We start from the raw sequence: 16,714 nt of genomic DNA, 5'->3' as shown, positions 1-16,714 counted from the left end.
GTTGACTCTGAAGGCCAGCGTGCCATTTCAAAGCAACATGTGGAGCTAAGCAGCTTTTAAAATTTTCTGCTATACTGCCAGATATCATCAAGAGGAGCATGCAGGACATTCCCAGGTGATCTTCCCTTTATATATTGGCCAAGCTCAGACCTGCTTAACTTCTGAAATTGAGCCACATTAGGCCCTTTCAGCACATTGTATGTTCATTTGTGTTCGGTCAGAGCACTTTATAATACAGTGGTGCCTTGATTTAAGAACAGCTTAGTTTTGGATTAAGAACGCTGCAAACCCAGAAGTAGGTGTTTTGGTGTGTGAACTTTGCCTTGGAATAAGAACATGTTTCGCTTCCTGTTGAGTGTGTTCCGTTTGTAAATTGAGTTCCCCGCTGCTATGGGAAAGCACGCCTTGGTTTAAGAACACTTTGGTTTAAGAACGGACTTCCGGAACGGATTAAGTTCGTAAACCAAGGTACCACTGTATATTTAAAAATACCTAAGAGGATCCAGTTGCTCTCATGTCCTGCCTGTATGCTTCCCATGTGAATCTGGATGGCCACTGTAAGAACAAGATGCTGACCTGATCCTGCAGGACTCCTCTTAAGAATGCCAAGGCACACAGTAAAATGGAACAGCCGACTTCGTTTCTTATACTCTTGTTTGCCGTTTCTCATCTTCAAGGATTTGCATCTGACCTTTAGCAAAGCATGCCTGTCAAAGAGTAGGTCCCCTGCAAGGAGCTCAGCCTTGCAAGACTGGAAGAGTGTAGCCCTGTGTATGTTTACTCGGAGTAAGACGCGTTGAGTTTATGGGCTCAGTCCTAGGAAGTGGGTATTAGGCCGCAGTCCTGTGTGGGAGCAAGCCCTATTAAATTCAGCGGGAATTGCCCACAAGATAAAATTTTGAAAGTGGTTTGCATAAAGGTAATAAAAATACATTTAATAAAATCCCTGAATGAAAGCAAGATACAGTCAAACCTCGGGTTACGAACGCTGCGGGTTGCAGACTGCGCGGAACCCGAAAGTAGCGGAATGGGCTACTTCCGGGTTTCGGCGCTTGCGCATGCGCAGAAACACAAAATGACATCACACGCATGCGCAGAAGCGTTGAATTGCATCATGCGTGCGTGCGCAGATGTGGCGCTTCAGGCTGAGAACGCTGCGGGTTGCGAACGTGTCTCCCGCACGGATCACATTCACAACCCAAGGTATGATTTTAAAAAACAACAAAATTATCAGAGATAAAACTAAGCAGGATTAGAAGGGTGCTGGAATATGAAACTGTCCCTTATGGGGATAGAACCTGCAACCTTGGCCTTATCAGCCCCACGCTCTATCCTACTGAGCTATCCTAGCATGCTTATCCTAGAATGTCCGTCTGTACTTTGTATTGTGTAATTAGAGGTGGTATGTGTACAGTAGTGTTATTTCCATAATCTAATATGTAGGTCCATGTTCCAATAAATTGTTCCCAGTCATTTGTTCCTTGGGGAGCTAGATTAGATTAGAAAGACATTCCGGAAGGGGAGGTTGTTTGATTTGAAATCTAAGCTAACCCCCACCCTCAGATGCTGGAGCCGAGCCAGGAGAGTGGAGTTGGCTTCCTCCATCTTGTTCCATTTGCAGTTTTACCAGGAGCATCTGGCTGGAAACAGGCTAGTTGGAAACCTTAATCTGTTCCAGCACAGGCAGTCATTATAATTTTATAATACAACAGGCTGTTAACTGTGAGAGGAGGGGGCAACAAAGGCCTAGATTTGATGTCCCAATGTTTGAGGCAAGAGTATTGGCAATGCCCATAGATTTTGTTTGTAGACCATCAAAGGGCTTGGGCTTCTGGTTTGGGCTGTGTCCTCATATGTGCCGGCTGGTTACGGTGATAAACAACTCTTGCCAAATGGGTAGAAAGCTAAATAGACGTTTTAAGGAAGAAAACAACCATGCAATGCAGTCATAGCCTCTTCAGGGAAGTTTTTAGTGTTTGATGTTGTATTGTGCTTTTGTCTGGAGCTGCCCAGGGTGGCTGGAGCAGCCCAGTGAGATCGGTGGCATATACATAAATAAACATTATTATTATTATTATTATTATTATTATTATTATTATTATTTTAAAACCAGCAATAAAACCCAAAATAATAATCGGCGAGAAACTGTGTAATCAGCTAAACCAATACAGTAGTTTTAAAAAGCCACAGAAAATAAAACGTTCTTAACCCGGCACTGAAAAGAATATAATGTTGGCCCCCGTCTTCCTTCCTTCTGGAGGGTACAGTGGTACCTCAGGTTGCATACGCTTCAGGTTACATACGCTTCAGGTTACAGACTCCGCTAGCCCAGAAATAGTGCTTCAGGTTAAGAACTTTGCTTCAGGATGAGAACAGAAATCGTGCTCCAGCGGAGTGGCGGCAGCAGGATGCCCCATTAGCTAAAGTGGTGCTTCAGGTTAAGAACATTCTTAAAACTTACTGCAGCATTTTGTTTTTGTAGGACGCTAGTTGAAAAAAAGCATTCCTGATGCTCATTCCCTAATTTCACTTTTTCCTCTCTGTCATGGTGGGACTGATAAAATTACTTGACAGGATTGCCGGTCTAATGACATACCTTCCAGGAAGACTGATGGATAAACATACTTCGTTATCTGTCTCCATTTTCCTGAATATAATCATATGAGCTCCTTTCTACCAGTTGAATTTGTTTCTTTTTCTTAGCCATTGTCAGAACCAGATGCCGCAAACTTCAGAGTTTGGATCGGCATTTAATCTTGCTAGGACAGCATTGCTCAGTTTCCCTGAGCAAACAAATATGGCCATGTTTCCTATTGATTTTTAGAGCTAGGTCATCTTTGTAATGAATCAAAGCTGCCATCCTTCATAAGATGTCATACTTGTTCCTTGATGTAGTCAACAATGCAGCTCAGTGCATTGTATCCTGAATCATGGTTGTTGATTTGGAGTGTGAGGCTGGCAAATGATCTTCTGTCTTGGGGGAGGGACTGTAGCCCAGTGGGCAAGCTCATACTTTGTATGCAGGACATCCCAGTTTCAATCCCCTGATAGCTCTAGCCCAGTGGTTCCCAACTGGTGGTCTGTGGCACCATTAACATAAAAACTATCATAGTGATATAACAAATTTCAAAAGTAGGGGATCTATGGCTTTGCTTTTGAAAAACGGGGTCCACAGAATCTAGCTAATTGGGAACCACTGCCCTAGTTAAAAGGATCAGGTAGCAGGGATGAGAATACTCCCCTACCATACTTCTCTATCTAGTCACCCACCTTCTTGAGCAAACACTGAGCATTTTGGGGCTTTGGGATGTGGACTCCAAGTGAGTGATCTCACAACACTGAACATTGTTGTGGACACCTAACCAGACCAGTTTAAGGTTTGAGCCCCTGCTGCAAACTTCCCTCTTCCTCAGCCAAGTGCCTTTCAGTGGTCTCTCTTCTATGTAAGTGGGGTCCCTCCTCTCTGGGTGCGCATCTTGAAGCCATTTTTACTTCCACCAGTGCCTCAGAGTTTCAGTACATCAACTGCCTGGGACTGATAAAAGCACCAGCATACATATTTCAAAGCAGAGACCAGGGACAGGTGTTTACAATAGGCCTTGCCAGGCTACTGAGACCCTGGTAGCTGCCCAGGAATCCTGTGAGTTGTCTCTCTGAAAATGAAAGAAATGCAATGCAAGTTGTGGCCTGCCACGTTCTGCCTGCTGTTCTCCAGAGACTTACTCTTGACACATACTTGATTTTTTTTGAAAAAATAATAATACAAGGAATAATCTCTCAAATTTACTTCCGCCAACTCCCGAACATCTCATTTTAGCTGCATAACACGAAAGATGTTTTGATAAGAACAGGTTGTGTCTCCAGAACAGTCTGGTACAAAAAAAATAATGTATTCACAGTTTTGTCTTTTTAAATTCAGTTTCATCTGCCTCCATCTTAACAAAGCTTGACACTAATCATGGACAGACTCTAGAATTGAAGCAGCGTAGCATCCCCCCCCCCCCAACATGCTGAGATGCACAAAGAATATAGATCTGGAAATATTAGAGCTCTTCGTGGACTCGTGAGTTTTCCCACTGTAACTGCGGGTGGAGAAAAGGGATGAGTATAGATGGGAAGGACGACACATCATTTCACCAAATTTCTCCAAGGGAAATAGAAATTCTCTAATTGTTTCCTGAGATGGGGTTCACGATTAACTGTGAGAACAGCACAGCTATTTTTTGTTTTCCTAAGTTTGGAGTTTTTGTTGTTATTGCTGCCACTGCCACAGCAAGTGGCAGCAACATCAACTCTGGCCACCATTTTGTATCTCCTACCTTGCCCCAGATCTACCATCTTTCCACAGCATTGGAGGGAAAGTGGGGGATGGCAGCCATCTCACACACACTGAAAAAAGATGGAGAATATCCTGGGGAAATTCTGCAAAGTGGAAGGGTGAAAAAAAGAAAAATCTCAGACATTTTCTCAGAAAAATTGACCCTATTGGGTGTACATAGACTTTCTGTTTCTCTTTTAAATTCCTAAGTCTTCAATTCCATTTATTTACCATTTATTTTACTTTATTTTATACATATCAGTATTTGTTGTATTTAATGCAGTATGCTGGGGTTTTTTACCGTCTAGTAAATTACATCACATTAGTTGTGAGAATGGGTAGAAGTCATCACTGTGGCTAAACATCTATTATGTACCTGTGTTTCTCTCGCTCACCCCACTTGCTTATCTGCCAAAAACATGGACAGTTAACATTTTGACTATAGTGCAATTGTCTCTTATGCTCTGTATAGTACTAGGAACACACCGAAGGTTTTGAGTGCATGGTGAATGTTGTTCTCCTGAATAACCTTGAGCAGAGACGACTCTTCCAGCAACCTGAGCTGCCAATCTCTGTGAAACAATGGAAAGGACAATGGTTTCCCTGTATGCAGAGTTGTTGTGAAGATGAACCACATCAAGGATTCGAAAGATGTTTGCGAATCAAAAGCACTGTGTAAACAATTGATAATAACGGTAATCTTCAGGCTTTAATATCCTTGCGTGCCAGCTGATCTCTTTGCTCATGAGAATTACTCATGGCTATTAACCAAAAAGAATGCACAGAGCAAGCAGGAAGAACAGCTGTTTTCCTAAACTGCTGAGAGGTGGAAGCGTGGTCTTTGCTCTGCTTGCATTTTTGAGATTTTGTACGTTTTTACGTGATTCGGACAACGGCATAGAACAAAATTTAAAGGCAGAACTGATCGCTGCTGTGGCGCCGCGTTTATGCGGTGCTTTCAACTTCCTGGTCCAGAGCAGGCTACTGTCAGGGGCCAGGAGTCTCCTTCAGGTGATGGAAGACTCCAAAACAGAAAGCAAAGGGCACATGTGATACACCCTGTAAGCCTTGCCACTCTGTGACGCATGTGTCCCCCTGGCCAGAGGATGTGGCACTGCCATCTTCAGACTCTGGAAACTTCATGGAGGACAAGGGTGCAGGCAGAGACTCTTGCACTCCATCCTAGTAGGAGACCAATGGAGAGGGCTGTGCCTCTTTAAGTGATGGAGTGTCTTCTGGTTTGGGCAGAACTCACAATCTGGAAGCAGCTGTGCACACAGGGCTACATAGGGCTGGAGCTCAGTTTGTTCCCTGCGGGGGCAACGTAGAAGTTTTGGGTTCATGGAAGAAGGCCTGCATTCAGTCTGAGTCTTTATCTAGTGTTGCTGGTACCCAGCCTGTGTTCTGCCTTGCCTGAGCACAGAGCATGACAGTTGCAAGACACTCTGTGCCTAGCATGACTCGCTAGAGCGAAACCTTATGGTCTGTGGTTTTCTAGAAGGCAGAGTCGTTTAGTTCATGTTGCTAACATGGCGCTGGTATGCAAAGATGGGTTTTGTCTACTTTCTTTGTGTGCTAGACACTTCACCGATTGATTGAGTACAGGGATTTATTTTTTTTACAAGGTTTATTATAATATAATTTTTAGCATGTATACAGTCATACCTCGTGTTGTGTTTGCTTCATGATACATCTTTTCAGGTTGCGTCCCGCGGCAACCCGGAAGTACCGGAAAGGGTTACTTCTGGGTTTCGACGCTTGCGCATGTGCAGACGTGCAAAATGACATCGTGCGCATGCGCAGACGCGGTGAATCGCGACCCGCGCAGAAGCGGGTTGCATTCTGCTCATGTTGCAAATGGGACTCTGGAACCACTGTACAAAGTTTATATACAAAGTTTATATACCTAAAGAAAAAAAACAAGGACAAAAAACTATTCCAAAATCATATATGTACCAACACTTTGGACTTCCTGTCTATCTCGTTGTAAATTCCTTTTTTACAAATGAATGTACTCTTATCATTGTATATTGCTTTACATTTTATCTAATACATTCCTATATCAATATGTACCTTTGGTCTTATTTCTCAACTCAGTCTCTCTCCAACGTCAATCGAATGCTAGCATTCAGTGATTTTCAGTGATATTAAAATACAAACATAACAATGGGGCATGGGCTACAGCCATCTTGCTGAATCATAGACTAATTGGAAGGGGGCCCTCAGGCCCCCTAGTCCAACCCCCTGCAATGCAGGAAAATTTTGCTCCGTGTGGGGCTCGAACCAACAACCTTGAGATTAAGAGTCTGGACCCTGCCTGAATGAGAGACTTGATGGGGACCCCATGCATTCAGCTGTGAGTTCCACGGGAGAAAGGTGGGATTTAAATCCAATAAATGATGAATAATACATTTAGGGGGCAATCATCAGGTCTGCAATGCCGTAGCTCCCAGGCCGTTCACTGATCTGAACACAGGAATGTACAATGCAAGCCTAAGCACCTAAGCATGTCTACTCAGAAGTAAGCCCCACTGTGTTCAATGCAGCATAACCCCAGGAAAGCGGAAGCAAACGGGTTGTGCTTTGAAGCAGAAGTTTCATAACTGTGCGGGCCCCACATTGCACAGGGAACACAAAAAGATTCAGGCATCTTTTGTCATTATCTCCTATTGAAAAGCAGTACAAAAAATCCTGTTCTATTTATCCTGTAGGTGTTCATCTGCTGTTTGTGACGAATGTTCTATCCGTAACAGGAGGACTTCATAATTCTGAGTACAAAAGAACTACAAAAAGCAAAGAACCTCAAGTCCCACTAGTCGCAAATAGAATTACATTATACAACGTAAAGATTTGGAAATGTGGCAGCTTCATAAATCCTTTTAATGTAGACCTTGGGGCCAGTTTCTTTCCAGAAATGAAAGCAAAGTATAAATAAGAGGCAGCTGGTAAATAGCATAGACAAATCCATACAATTTTTATGTGCAGCCTACTTGCACAAACAATAACTTTCTTAGTGGCTGGGGCAGCCCAGTCAGGTGAACAGGGTATAAGTAAATTATTATAATTATTATTCACAAAAACCAAATCAGCAGATTTTTTTTAAAAAAAATCAAGTTCTTGGATTTCTTTTTGCTTGATTTGATTTGGTACTACTTCCATCCGTTTTCCTGTTGTAGCTCTTCCTGTGCTTGCCTCCTGAATGATCAGAGATCGATGAAGGCTGCACTGCTTCCCGGGTTGTGTGAATGTACCGTTCTGCATCTGTTACCACCCACTCTTTTGGAGTCACGTTGAAAGCCAGCCACCCCAGTTCTGGCACCTGACAATTTAGCTTGTCACTCTTTCAAGAGAAAACACACACACACACACACACATCCTTGGTGGAGTGTGCAGAACGTCAAAGCCAAGAGCATGAACCAATGTTTGAGCCTTGAATTAAATCATCGCTATAAACCAGAAGAAACAAATGGGTTTTCACAAAATCTGATCCTGCATTTTAACAGCAGGGTGTAGGGATTCCTCTCTGCATGACCCGCAGATACTTATCTGTGGCCTTCACTATGTGTTATTCAGATATGGTGGGCCAAGCTTATATATCAAGTAGCTTCTGCTCATACTCAGTTTTGAGGGGAGCTCTACAGTTTGGGGTGGGACGCGGGTGGTGCTGTGGGTTAAACCACAGAGCCTAGGACTTGCTGATCAGAAGGTCAGCGGTTCGAATCCCCATGACGGGGTGAAGAGCGGTAGTCTCGTAATCTGGGGAACCGGGTTCGCCTCTCCGCTCCTCCACATGCAGCTGCTGGGTGACCTTGGGCTAGTCACACTTCTTTGAAGTCTCTCAGCCCCACTCACCTCACAGAGTGTTTGTTGTGCGGGAGGAAGGGAAAGGAGAATGTTAGCCGCTTTGAGACTCCTTAAAGGGAGTGAAAGGCGGGATATCAAATCCAAACGCCGCCGCCTTCTTCTTCTTCTTCTTCTTCTTCTTCTTCTTCTTCTTCTTCTTCTTCCCTGCTCCTGCCCACCTAGCAGTTCGAAAGCACGTCAAAGTACAAGTAGATAAATAGGTATCGCTCCGGCGGGAAGGTAAACGGCGTTTCCGTGCGCTGCTCTGGTTCGCCAGAAGCGGCTTAGTCATGCTGGCCACATGACCCGAAGCTGTACACCAGCTCCCTCGGCCAATAAAGCGAGATGAGCGCTGCAACCCCAGAGTCGGTCATGACTGGACCTAATGGTCAGGGGTCCCTTTAGCTTTACCTACAGTTTGGTTTCTAAGGAGCTGTGCACAGGGGAGACTATGGGTTGGTGGGGACCCACATCACCAAGCTTTTCTCTCTTTGTATGAGGCAATCTCTGGAACCTCACAGCTCTGGAAGCTTCAGCTTTGAAATCTGGTATGAGAGAGCAGGGGAGTTGGGACTGTCATGGGTGGCTAACCTCCTTCGCCGCTGCACCAAGCCACAACTTTGCCTGTGGATCCTTCCCAAGGCAAAATAGTTTTCATAGGACATTTGCAGGTTTCAAAGGGCATTTGTGTTTGAAATTGATGCTTCCCTTTTTTGGAAATGTTGGAAAATATGCCCTTTTCTGCGTACCTCTGGTGCTTTCCAGATTTGGGGCTTAAGATGTAAAAGGCCACTGGATCGCCTAATTTAGGTTTGTCTGAGATGCCAAGAATTTGAGATTAGCATTACTGATTTATTCTTTTAAAACCATCCACATTCAGGTGCTTAAGCAAAAATAATCACTTGAAATAAATCTGACTTGAATCCCCCAGGTGCCCTCAATTGCCTGAATTGCTCTCTCTCTCTTTCTGCATCTCATGCGGCTCCAATAATTCCCCGTCAGTGACCATTATTTGTCCCAAATTTAAGAGGTTGCAGGTTGGAAAGTGTTCTTCAGTAGTGGCCATTACTCACTGGCAGAGCACATGTGAGTTATTGAGCACAGTGGGCTATTGAGAAGCAGATTAATCCAACAGAGAATGTGGCATTTAGCAGAAAAAGGTTGCAGGGTAGAGGATAGAGCGTTGTATTTTGGCTGGGCACAAATCCTTTCGTGCACCTGAGAAAGGATTTGAACCCAGCCCTTGGAGGGGATTTGAACCTAGGGTTCATGCAACGCTCTCTCTTCATCTGTGCTCATTCTCAGCACATGTTTGCTAAATTTGTTGTTGCTTAGTCATTTAGTCGTGTCCATCTCTTCGTGACCCCATGGACCAGAGCACGCCAGGCACTCCTGTCTTCCACTGCCTCCCGCAGTTTGGTCAGACTCATGCTGGTAGCTTCGAGAACAGTATCCAACCATCTCGTCCTCTGTCGTCCCCTTCTCCTTGTGCCCTCCATCTTTCCCAACATCAGGGTCTTTTCCAGGGAGTCTTCTCTTCTCATGAGGAGGCCAAAGTATTGGAGCCTCAGCTTCAGGATCTGTCCTTCCAGTGAGCACTCAGGGCTGATTTCCTTCAGAATGGATAGGTTTGATCTTCTGGCAGTCCATGGGACTCTCAGGAGTCTCCTCCAGCACCATAATTCAAAAGCATCCATTCTTCGGCGATCAGCCTTCTTTATGGTCCAGCTCTCACTTCCATACATAGGTAAAGGTAAAGGGACCCCTGACCATTAGGTCCAGTCGTGACCGACTCTGGGGTTGCGGAGCTCATCTCGCTTTATTGGCTGAGGGAGCCGGCGTACAGCTTTCAGGTCATGTGGCCAGCATGACTAAGCCGCTTCTGGCGAACCAGAGCAGCGCACGGAAACGCCGTTTACCTTCCTGCCGGAGCGGTACCTATTTATCTACTTGCACTTTGACGTGATTTTGAACTGCTAGGTGGGCAGGAGCAGGAACCGAGCAACGGGCGCTCACCCCGTCTCGGGGATTCGAACCGCCGACCTTCTGATTGGCAAGTCCTAGGCTCTGTGGTTTAACCCACAGCGCCACCCGCGTCCCCACTTCCATACATAGCAACATACTAAAGCAGCACATTGTTTAATAAGCACAAAAGTCCATCCGACAGTGAGCAAGCAGCAGAGGCAGGGATGCAATTACAGTTTATTTTCCTTAATTAAAGATGACTTGGGCATATTTGTCTCATAAGTGTAATTCTCTTCGCATCACTCAAAGCTGTCTTATCACCAGCGCAAATACCACCCCGGCTACCCCGGCTTTTGTTAATTATTGCTAATTAATTTAACGAGAACATAGCTCCTGCTAATGGAAAGATATTGAATGGTGGCACAAAGGGATCATCTCCTTTGAATTTAATTTGAAGTGTTGCACCGATTGCAATCTTCTGTTCTGAATATCTTCTGCTTCCTGCAAGTTCTGAAGATTGCGAGTGGTGATATTATGCGTAACAAATGTTTGTGTTTTATTGAGTTACCCTTGGGAATATGATACTGGGGTATGCAGAGAGAGGCTGCTAGGGAAATCAGGGTCCTGCCCTCATTCTGCATTTGAGAGCATTCTAATCCAGAACCTTCTACAAAGAGAATGAGCTGGAATTAACAGGGCTACTTTTAACTGACTCAGAAGATGGGCAGAACATGTATCATGTGTGAGAGAGCAGGAGTAGATTTAGATCTCCTGTTCTCCCTTTTCTGGAAAAGAGAGAGTTGTTGTGTAGAGTGGAGAAGGGCCATAAGGAACCTTTTGTCTGCTTTAGGGACTAAAAGGAACCAAAATAGTGAAGAGCGTTGAAGGATTCAGTCTCACAACTGTGAAGGAAAAGTTGACCCCAGGTAAATTTTAATCACCTTCCTGAATGCAATATGGACCTGCCCATCGCGAAATACATGCTTTGAACAACATCTCTCATCCCAGCCAGCCAGCATGACCAATGGTCAGGGATGAATGGAGTTTTAGTTCAAAACATCAGGAGGGCATCGGGTTGGGGAAAGTGTTGAAGCCTCTAGGATAGCCATGTTACCTGTTTTCTGGTTTTACTTCAGACCTTTGTGAGACTTATGAGGAATGGTTGAAGGAGTTGGGTACCTTTAGCCTGGAAAAGAGGAGGCTGAGAGGAGATATAATAGCCATCTTCAAATATCTCAAGGGCTGTCACAAGGAAGATGGAGCACGCTTGTCCCCCCCCCCCCCCCGTTCTGGAGGGTAGAATTGAAACCAATGACTTCAAGTTACAAGAAAGGAGATTCTGGCTAAAACTTCAGGAAGAGGTTTCTGAAAGTAAGAGCTCATTGGCAGTGGAACTGACTCCCTCTGGAGACAGTGGACTCTCCTTCCTTGGTTTTTAATGCCATGGATGCTATAGTTGAGATTCCTGCATTGCAGGGGGTTGGACTAGATGACCCTCAGGCTCCCTTCCACCACTACAATTCAGTGATTTTATGATTCTGTCTTATCAAGTATTTTCAGAAGAATTTCTGTTTTCACAAACAATCGGCGAGCCACTATGGTGTAGTGGTTAGAGCGTTGGACTAAGACCTAGGAGACCAGGGTTTGAATCCTCACTTGGCCATGAAGCTCACAGGGTGATGTCACTTGCTCTTGGCCTGGCCTACCTCACATGCTTGTTGTGGGGATGAAATTTGGAGGGGGGAAACAATATACAGTGGTACCTCAGGTTACTGATGTTGAAGTGATCATTCTTGACCAGAAGACCTTCAGAGGGAGACTTTAGCATGAAACTGCTGAATTATAAGATAAAGTTCACCAATGCCAGGTGGTTTGTGTTACTATCACCAGTGGTTTTTTGAATCATTACTGTAATTATATTACAGTGGTACCTCAGGTTAAGTACTTAATTCGTTCCGGAGGTCCGTTCTTAACCTGAAACTGTTCTTAACCTGAAGCACCACTTTAGCTAATGGAGCCTCCTGCTGCTGCCGCCGCGCCGCCGGAGCACAATTTCTGTTCTTATCATGAAGCAAAGTTCTTAACCCGAGGTAATATTTCTGGGTTGGCGGAGTCTGTAACCTGAAGCGTATGTAACCTGAGGTACCACTGTAATCCACCTTGAGCTCCATGGAAGAAAGGCAGGGCGATAATGCAGTAAATAAAATAAAGGAGTATAGAATTCTCCCCTCTCCATTTCCCCGTGTTCCTGTTGGTTCTTTAAGTTGGCAATCTGATTAATGGCCCTTAACACATTGCACAGGCAAATCCCCTGTTTAATACAGTGGAAGGAACGTCTCCCTATCTTGGCTTCGTGACAAGACTTCCTCCCCAACACCTGCAATTGCAAACACATACTTGTCATATTCACACATCTTAGGTTTACTGTTGAGACAATAGGTTTTCATCTAAAAATGCTATTAGCATCTCATTTCCTTGGAGATTCTATGTGACAGCTGATTCACCTATTATATATTTTGGAAAATAGTTTATGTCTGTCCGTCTGTTCTCTGTGGGTTTGGATCATAGTTAATCCATTTTATGATCTAGTTGTTTTAGTTTTGTTTGATGTTTTGGGTATTTTATATAGAAAAGTGTGATGAAAATAGATAAATAAGTAAAAAAGGGTAAAGGTAAAGGACCCTTGGATGGTTAAGTCCAGTCAAAGGCAGCTATGGGGTTGCGGTGCTCATCTCACTTCAGGCTGAGGGAGCTGGCGTTTGTCCGCAGACAGCTTTCCGGGTCATGTGACCAGCATGACTAAACTGCTTCTGGCACAATGGAACACACTGACAGAAACCAGAGCGCATGGAAATGCCATTTACCCTCCCACCGCAGCGGTACCCACTGCTTTTTTTTCTGGGGGGGGACACAGGGGTATCCCCTAAACATTTTGTGAATCTTTGTACTTTTGTCCATTTACTGTATTTATTTTCCCCAATTTGAAGTATAAAATGGTGGTTTTCTTGAGTCAAAATGAGTGTACCCTAAACATTTTTTTTTAGAAAAAAGCACTAGTACCTATTTATCTACTTGCACCGGTATGCTTTTGAACTGCTAGGTTGGCAGAAACTGGGACAGAGCAATGGGAGCTCACCCAGGTCACACGGATTCAACCCGCCAACTTTCCAATCGGCAAGCCCAAGAGGCTCAGTGGTTTAAACCACAGCGCCACCTGCTTCCCCTTATATATATGTAACACATTACATACAAAGACCCGCATCATTCAGGTCCGGCTCCGAGGGCCTTCTGGCAGTTCCCTCACTGCAAGAAGTGAAGTTACAAGGAACCAGGCAGAAGGCCTTCTCGGTGGTGGTGCCCACCCTGTGGAACGCCCTCCCATCAGATGTCAAGGAGATCAACAACTATCTGATTTTTAGAAGACATCTGAAGACAGCGCTGTGTGGGGAAGTTTTAAATGTTGGATGTCTTACTGTGTTTTGATTTGTTGGAAGTTGCCTAGAGCGGCTGGGGCAACCCAGTCAGATCATCATCATCATTTTATTGTATGCCGCCTTTCCATAGTTATATGGACCATAACTATGCTCAAGGCGGCTTACAACATGACAAGATTTACACAATTACAAACATAACAGAATTCATCAACAATAAATAAAACACATCAAAAAGTACACAACCAAATGGAAACAATTTCCACGTAAATCATAAGATCTAAAACTAAAGATACAATAATATCAATAACAGCAACAAGCTCTCTCAACCGCCTGTAAACAATACTCCAGCCCAAGAATCTGTTCAACAGCCTCAGCTTTTGTAGCTGGAGTCAGTCAGCACTCCACTCTCCCAGGCCAGATGGGGAAAGGCCAACAAGGCAAGGTGCAGGTCTTCCAGGGCTCACAGCCAAGATGGTCTCATTTAAAACAATACGGATAGAAATTAAAAACAATTTAAAAGAGGAGCCCGCTCTGTGAGCAGTAGCCGCAGTCCTTGGGAATCCTGTCAGGCCCCGCCCCAAGCCAGGTGGAGAGAGGCAAGGGCAGGCAGATGAGCAGCATATATATTACATTATTATTATTATTTAAGCACCAACATCTGTCATTGTTTTTTTCAATGAAAAGCTGCTTCCTGTGGGGACTCTTTTGAGCAGAGGACTGCTGTTGCACTCAGGTCTTGCATGGCTACAGTGAAAACAAAATGCTGGAATAAATTGGCCTTTTGGCCTAATTCGGCTGGGTGGTTCCTGTGTTCCACATGAGGCATAGTTCTTCACAAAATTGGCTGGCATCTGCTTTCCCCACCCTTCAGTTTCCAGCAGTGCTGAAATCAGATCCACTGCGTTCAGTGGGCCTTACTCTCAACCACAGAAGTAAGAAGGCATCGTTTTTCTGTTCTGCCCATGAAGCACTGTTTCCCTTCTGCTGCAGTTCGCCTTTCACACAGTGTTATTTGTCTTGCTGTTCGCTATGGCAAAACTCCATAGCTTATGTAATATACGTAATACGTAAGTTGCGTTGCCATTACAGTATTCCACCCTGTTCAATGCAAGTTGGTGGGGAATTGACACGTGATCAATTATGTACCGTTTAAGGACTGAAAGCAACAACTGCAGCAAATACTGATTGTATTGGCTGGATTGAGTTTTGTTGGAGGAGTGGGATGAATAAAATGAACGTTGGCAATTTTCGCTCCCATTTCTATTTTCAATGGAATTCTCTGACATCCCTCCTCCCAGGTAAGTAGGAATAGAATAGCAGGCCAAATGCCTCTTTGGGAAGGCAAACATTACCTGGGACTGTACAGTGGAAGGATGAAACTGCTCAAAGGAGTGAATAAATATCCAGCAAATAAGTTAAGTGACCCCCACACCACTACACCACTCAGCGTTAACAATCCCAGAGCTGGCCTTTAAAGCCCTAAGCGGCCTCGGTCCAGTATATCTGAAGGAGTGTCTCCACCCCCATCATTCTACCCGGACACTGAGGTCCAGCACCGAGGGCCTTCTGGCGGTTCCCTCACTGCGAGAAGCCAAGTTAAAGGGAACCAGGCAGAGGGCCTTCTTGGTAGTGGCGCCCTCCGTGTGGAATGCCCTCCCACCAGATGTCAAAGACAACAACAACTGCCAGACTTTTAGAAGACATCTGAAGGCAGCCCTGTTTAGGGAAGCTTTTAATGTTTGATGTATTATATTATTTTAATATTTTTTTGGAAGCCGCCAGAGTGGCTGGGGAAGCCCAGCCAGATGGGCGGGGTATAAATAAATTATTATTATTATTATTATTATTATTATTATTATTATTATTAATTAAGCTGCTTTTCATTTTATAAAATGACTTCCAAAGCTTCCTTTTACATACTATGTATTCCATTTCTATTCTAGTCTGTGTGCCCTTTAGAAACTTTAATTGAAAGACTATAATTTTCCCTCTTTTCTCTCTTCTCCTAGGATCTCAGCTCATTTGCCATGCCATTCTTGGATGGAGATGTGGACAGTGCAGAGAAGCATGCTTCACGGAAGGTAGGACTTTCTGAGTCTTCTTTCTATCTCTTGCTAGTGAAAACTGGTGGTGCTTCCATCAGTCCTCCCAGAATTCAGAGACCTGTTTCACTGAGTTCACGTCAGCCATGTTGATTTGTCCAGATATGGCTGATTCAGCTGAATATTTTTAAGTGGAAGTTACTGCAAGGTCCCTTGGTCCCTTCCGTGTTGATGATGTGGTCAAGTAGTCTTGGGGAAAGGCCTCTTCTATGGCACCCTTATCCTGACCTGTGGATCTGGTTCCACAGGACCAGCTTGCTGTGTGAGGAAAATGGAGGCATGGCCTTGCTATAACTTTTTCACCTTGGACGTGTGAACAGACCTTTTAGTAAGCTAAAAGCCCTCCAAGAGAGGCAAAAGCCCACTAAAAGTGGTTTAGAATGTAAGAAATGCAACTGTCAGGCAGCCCAAAAGAAATAGCTCAAACACAGACAGTGGTGTGCATTCAGAAGCAATGCTAAACCATGGTTTGGCATTACATGTATGAACAGTCACAATATATGGGGATATGATCTCCTTCTCTCTGCACGCTGCCAATTCAGTACTGCGTTGTTGGAAAATAATAGTTTTGTGTCTGAATGGAGCAAACCGTGGTTTGCAGAATTCATTGTTTTCCAGCATATTAGGAGCGGAGCAAGCTATTATTTCCTCTTTTGCCTCCCCTTGTGCAGAAAGGACAGGGTAAGAGCTTTGTTGCTAAGTCTGCTACTGTTGTGACATTTCACCTCTTGGGACAGCTTCAAGAAAAATGCCAGGAACGCGTCTTTCTGGCTGTTAACGTTTCACAAAACCCTTTGCCTTAGTAAGCAGAGATCCATTTTAAATTCTGCGGAGCTGACTCACACCTTTCACAATGAAGCATTAAGCACGACACACTTTAGGAGTGTGGAATCTGATTGCCTGAGAAGAAAAAAACCCCGGTTCTTAAGTGAAGCTACATTACAGCACTTTAAATGTTTTGGGGTCGCCGCCACTGCCATCAGCGATGAGGAATTATTGCTTCTCGTCTGCAGATGAAAATATAATTTTCTGCCAAAGATTGGAGAGTGCCT

General features: G+C 44.4%; 1 protein-coding gene across 1 annotated transcript in view; it reads left to right on the top strand.

Moving 5' to 3' along the window:
* PRKAG2 (protein kinase AMP-activated non-catalytic subunit gamma 2) overlaps nt 1–16,714 on the top strand; it is a 208,106-nt gene that overhangs the window by 55,377 nt on the left and 136,015 nt on the right. Inside the window, exon 2 of the mRNA XM_080974338.1 lies at nt 15,570–15,641. Within this exon, the coding sequence (XP_080830464.1) occupies nt 15,570–15,641 (72 nt within the window). The remainder of the gene's footprint in view (nt 1–15,569; nt 15,642–16,714) is intronic.

This window comes from Podarcis pityusensis (genome assembly GCF_964106645.2).
Source record: "Podarcis pityusensis genome assembly, chromosome: 12".
Classification (NCBI taxonomy): domain Eukaryota; kingdom Metazoa; phylum Chordata; class Lepidosauria; order Squamata; family Lacertidae; genus Podarcis; species Podarcis pityusensis.
Note: the sequence above shows the minus strand (reverse complement) of the source record. Positions and strands in the feature narration are given on the sequence as shown.